General features: G+C 31.3%; 1 protein-coding gene across 1 annotated transcript in view; it reads right to left on the bottom strand.

Annotated features, from left to right (window-relative positions):
• The window catches only part of GPR180 (G protein-coupled receptor 180), a 31,908-nt gene that overhangs the window by 20,295 nt on the left and 7,430 nt on the right, over positions 1-4,183 (bottom strand). Inside the window, exon 3 of the mRNA XM_019634771.1 lies at positions 412-612. Coding sequence (XP_019490316.1) covers positions 412-612 — 201 coding nt within the window. The remainder of the gene's footprint in view (positions 1-411; positions 613-4,183) is intronic.

Below are 4,183 nucleotides of genomic sequence, written 5' to 3'. Positions count from 1 at the left end.
TGAATTTCCAATTTAGATTGCTTAACTTATTAACATTTTTCTGTTTATAAAAATGCTAGGTTATCAGTAAAAAAAGATTTAAAATGTATAGAGAAAAATAAAACTATCTGTAATTCTACCACCCAACATATGGAAATAATCTGTTAATATTTTTGTACTTCCATCTATTTATTCTCTGCATTTTTAACATACTTGAAATCATACAATATAAAATTTAGTGTTCTGCTTTTTTTAACTTAATATTATGGCTATTAAAATGCTATAGAAGATTCATTTTATCATTTCCCTACTGGTTTGACACATCCGTTGTTTTTTAATTTTTAATATTCTAAAAACACAACATGAAAAACATTTATTTGTGCATAAATCTTTTTCTGCATTTAGGACATATATTTAAATGTATATTCTTACCAGATTCTCCAGCACTAAAATGATCAAGTGGATTCCCTTCAGCGTCCGGGTTTAATAACATCATTTCAAATGATATATCTTCCACCTGAGAATTCTCATTGTCATCTTTGCATGTATACTTGTCTGCATAAAACACGTACCACATTTGTGGATACGGAATCTGGGACACTGTCAGATTATGTTCAGTCTGATTCATGGTCACTTTAAAGAGAAAGAAAATAGCACTTTCAAAGCAAAACTCTCAAATGTATTCATTGTGTTAGTCCTATAATCAATTTGAAGTTAAAATGCTCTTGTTGAGTTCCTATTGCCTTAGAAATCCAAACCCTGTTGTAGTATAGGTATATGGTCTATAAATCACAAAGCAGATAAAAATAACGTATCTTAACTAAAGGGATCACTACAAAAGTGCTATGAAACACCACAAATGAGTAAAATGGTTTCACTGAAACTATGAATTTGAATTTTAAATATTTTTTTGAAAATTTTCAAGTGGATTAGTGACATCAAATTTTTTTTTTCATTGTGGTAAGATATACACAACACAAAAGTTACCATTTTAATACTTTTTTAAGTGTTCAGTTCTGTGGCATTAAGTACGTTCACATTGCTGTGTAACCACCACAGTGACATTTTTGAAAGTTACTTCTTTGAATTAAATTTAAAATGGGGTATTCAACTTAGGAATTCACATCTAAAAACTATGACAAATGCTTTCAAAAGATTTTCCAAAACCTTTTCCTGATTGGTAATTCTTTTAAAAAGTAGAAAAGTAGAAACTATAGGGATATAAGAGTTATACTGCGTTAGGTCTACATAGGGGTGCGGAGAGGGGACTCATGAACATTGGCCTCACACAGATCACTGCTTGAATCCTGGCTCCAATACTTACCTTCTAGGTGACCTTGGGCAAGTTACATAAGCAATGACACTCACTTTCTTCATCTGTAAAATGAAGATAATACTGAGAGCACAGAGCTGATGCAAGGACTAAGTTATATGAGTCACTTTGCATAGTATCTGTCATATATCACTTGCTGAATAAAGATTAATTCTCCTTTTCCTTTCTTTAAAACAAAGTGGTTACACAATAAGTGGTTCTCAATCCAGGGCAATCCTGTTGCCTTCCGGGGCATTTGAAAATGCGTGGGGACAGTTTTGTTGTCACAGTAGTTGAGAAGATACTTGGAGGGTGCTGTGCTAAGCCTCATGCAATTCAAGGTCAAGTCACACACAATAAAGACCTTCCCCGACCAAAATGCCAGTAGTAACTCCTCCTTTGTGAAACACTCAATGTCTAAAATCCCTTCTCAATTTGAAACTAAGAGGTACTCGCTAATACTATCACAGAGTTATAGGAGAGTAGTGCCTCAAATACTATGCATAATAAAGAGTAGATGACTTAAAGGAGCAAGTCTTAGCCCTACTACTTACTAACCTTATGAGTCAGCAAATAACTTAACCTCTCTAAATTTTTCAGTAGTAAAATTAAGATACCTGCCCTATCTAGCTCAGATTCTTGTGAGAAGCACATGAGACAGTGTATGAAAATCTTATGTAGAGTCTGATTCTGTACAAAGTCAAGTATTCTTAAAAGATTATGATGGGCTCGATTCCCAAATCTAGACTGCCCTCACAGAATCCCAACTAGTCTTGATCCTTTTCTCAACTGAAGAAAAAACTTTCTCATAAATAAAAAGACATGTCTTAACTGGACATTTGCATATGGAAGAGATTTTAGAGGACATTATGAAATTATTCATTTTCTTAGATGTAAAATGGTATCGTGGCTAGGGAGAAGAATATCCTTATTCTTACAAGATTAAGGCTGAAATGTGGTGGGTCGAACTGCTCATGACACCCACAGCTTATTTTCATAAGGCTCCATTAAAAACAAAAATCACCACATTTAAATATAAAGCAAATGTAACAAAATATTAACAATTATTGAATCTAAGGCAAGGATATATACTTTCAAAGATACATACTTTTCAAGTTGGTTATACTATACTTTCAACTTTTCTGTATGATTGAAAATTTTCCTAATAAGAAGTTGGGAAAATATTATTTATAGGTTGTCTTTATAAATGAGATACAGATGTATCTAGTCAGAATTTTGAGTACTTGGCCTTTACAATTGGGAATTTCATTAACTGCAGTTAAACTGGACAAGATGATTTTATCAACAATACCACTGCACTGTTTTGTTTTGTTTTTTTACTCTCTTAATTTAGCTGACATTTATACTGTTTTCTTTACTACATAGCTTCTAGAAAAATGTAACAAAAACTCTAATTTCTGTTAAATATTTAAAGACCTTTAATAAGATTTCAATATGTAATCAATAAGTGACTCAAAAATAAGGCCTTTGAAAGGTGCAGCTTGCAATTACATAATCTGAACCTCATTATATAAAGGCTCTGCGATGTTGTTGTTCTATCACTTGCACTTCTTCCTCTTACATAAAACAATATAAAAATTAACCATTATATTTTCACCAATATAGTTTTTAATGTCTCATTTTAAATTGTGCTGATTTATATCAAATTAAAACAAGTGTGGGTTTCATAAAGCGATAGTGCCTTTAGTTTTTGTCTTGCTGCCATTTCAGCAGGCCTGGGAAACAAGCCTCTTGACAAAACTGTGTGTTCATTGTTTTTGAGACAAAAGAGCATATACAGCACAGCATGCATATTCTATGCTGATGTAATTAGTACCTCAAATATTAACAAAACTTGAATTGTAGAGAATGGTGTTGAACAGCTAATTATTCAATCATATTATAAAAGGAAGTGACTATTGTTAACAAAAATACACAGAATAATAACGTACTAACACCTTTAAATGACTTATAAACATACCAAACATACAAAAGGAAATATACACATATGTCAAAAACATCACTGTATACATGTTTTATATACAAAATTATATTTAGCTCTTGTAATCTCACAGCAAATTACTCTGAATCTCCTCGTTAATTTTTTTTACACAGAAACTTATTTTCAGTGCTTTTAAATATCTTGTTTGCTTGCTTTAAAAACCTACAAAATAGTTTCTATCATATTTTTACAGCCGATGTTTTATACATTACTGAAAGAGAACAAAGGAAGACTGAAAAATAATTTCTCAAACATTAATTTGGAAGAATGTATACTCACAAGCCACATTTGACACGAGGGATTTTCCAAATCTAAAAGTCTTTTCATAGTTCACAGTAGCAGTAAGGTTTTACATAGGCATTAGGCATAGTTAATGAGCTCATTACCAAGTAGGTGAAAGGCTATTAATTCTTAAAAGTCCCATTAGTGGCCAGGAAATGAGAATTATTTCTACAAAGACTTATTTAAAAATATGTGATAATACTACACTGTCATGAATTTAAAGATATGCTTTTTGTTTCAGTGAACTAAAGCTCCTAAATAATAAAATACTCTAAATATGACAATTAATATACAAAAGTTAGAGAATATAGATTTTCTTAAGACTTGGCTTTTGTTATTGGAAAAATAATTGATGAAATATGTGGAAAGCGATATGTATCTCACCAGTACTTAATTTATCTCAGGCCCTCAAATTTAACAAAACAATCTTCTTCTTCAAAAGTTTGTGTCCCCTGAGATCTTCCATCCCAACAATTTCAAAGAATACCCTTGCACTCGAGAGAATAGTAAAGAGGAAAATAGACAAAGAAACAACAGCAAGAGGTTTGATAAGTTATAGCCATATATATATATATATATATATATATATATATATATCCTAAAGAGTT

This window comes from Hipposideros armiger, unplaced genomic scaffold, assembly GCF_001890085.2.
Source record: "Hipposideros armiger isolate ML-2016 unplaced genomic scaffold, ASM189008v1 scaffold_1908, whole genome shotgun sequence".
Lineage (NCBI taxonomy): Eukaryota > Metazoa > Chordata > Mammalia > Chiroptera > Hipposideridae > Hipposideros > Hipposideros armiger.
This window is presented reverse-complemented; position numbering and strand designations above follow the sequence as displayed.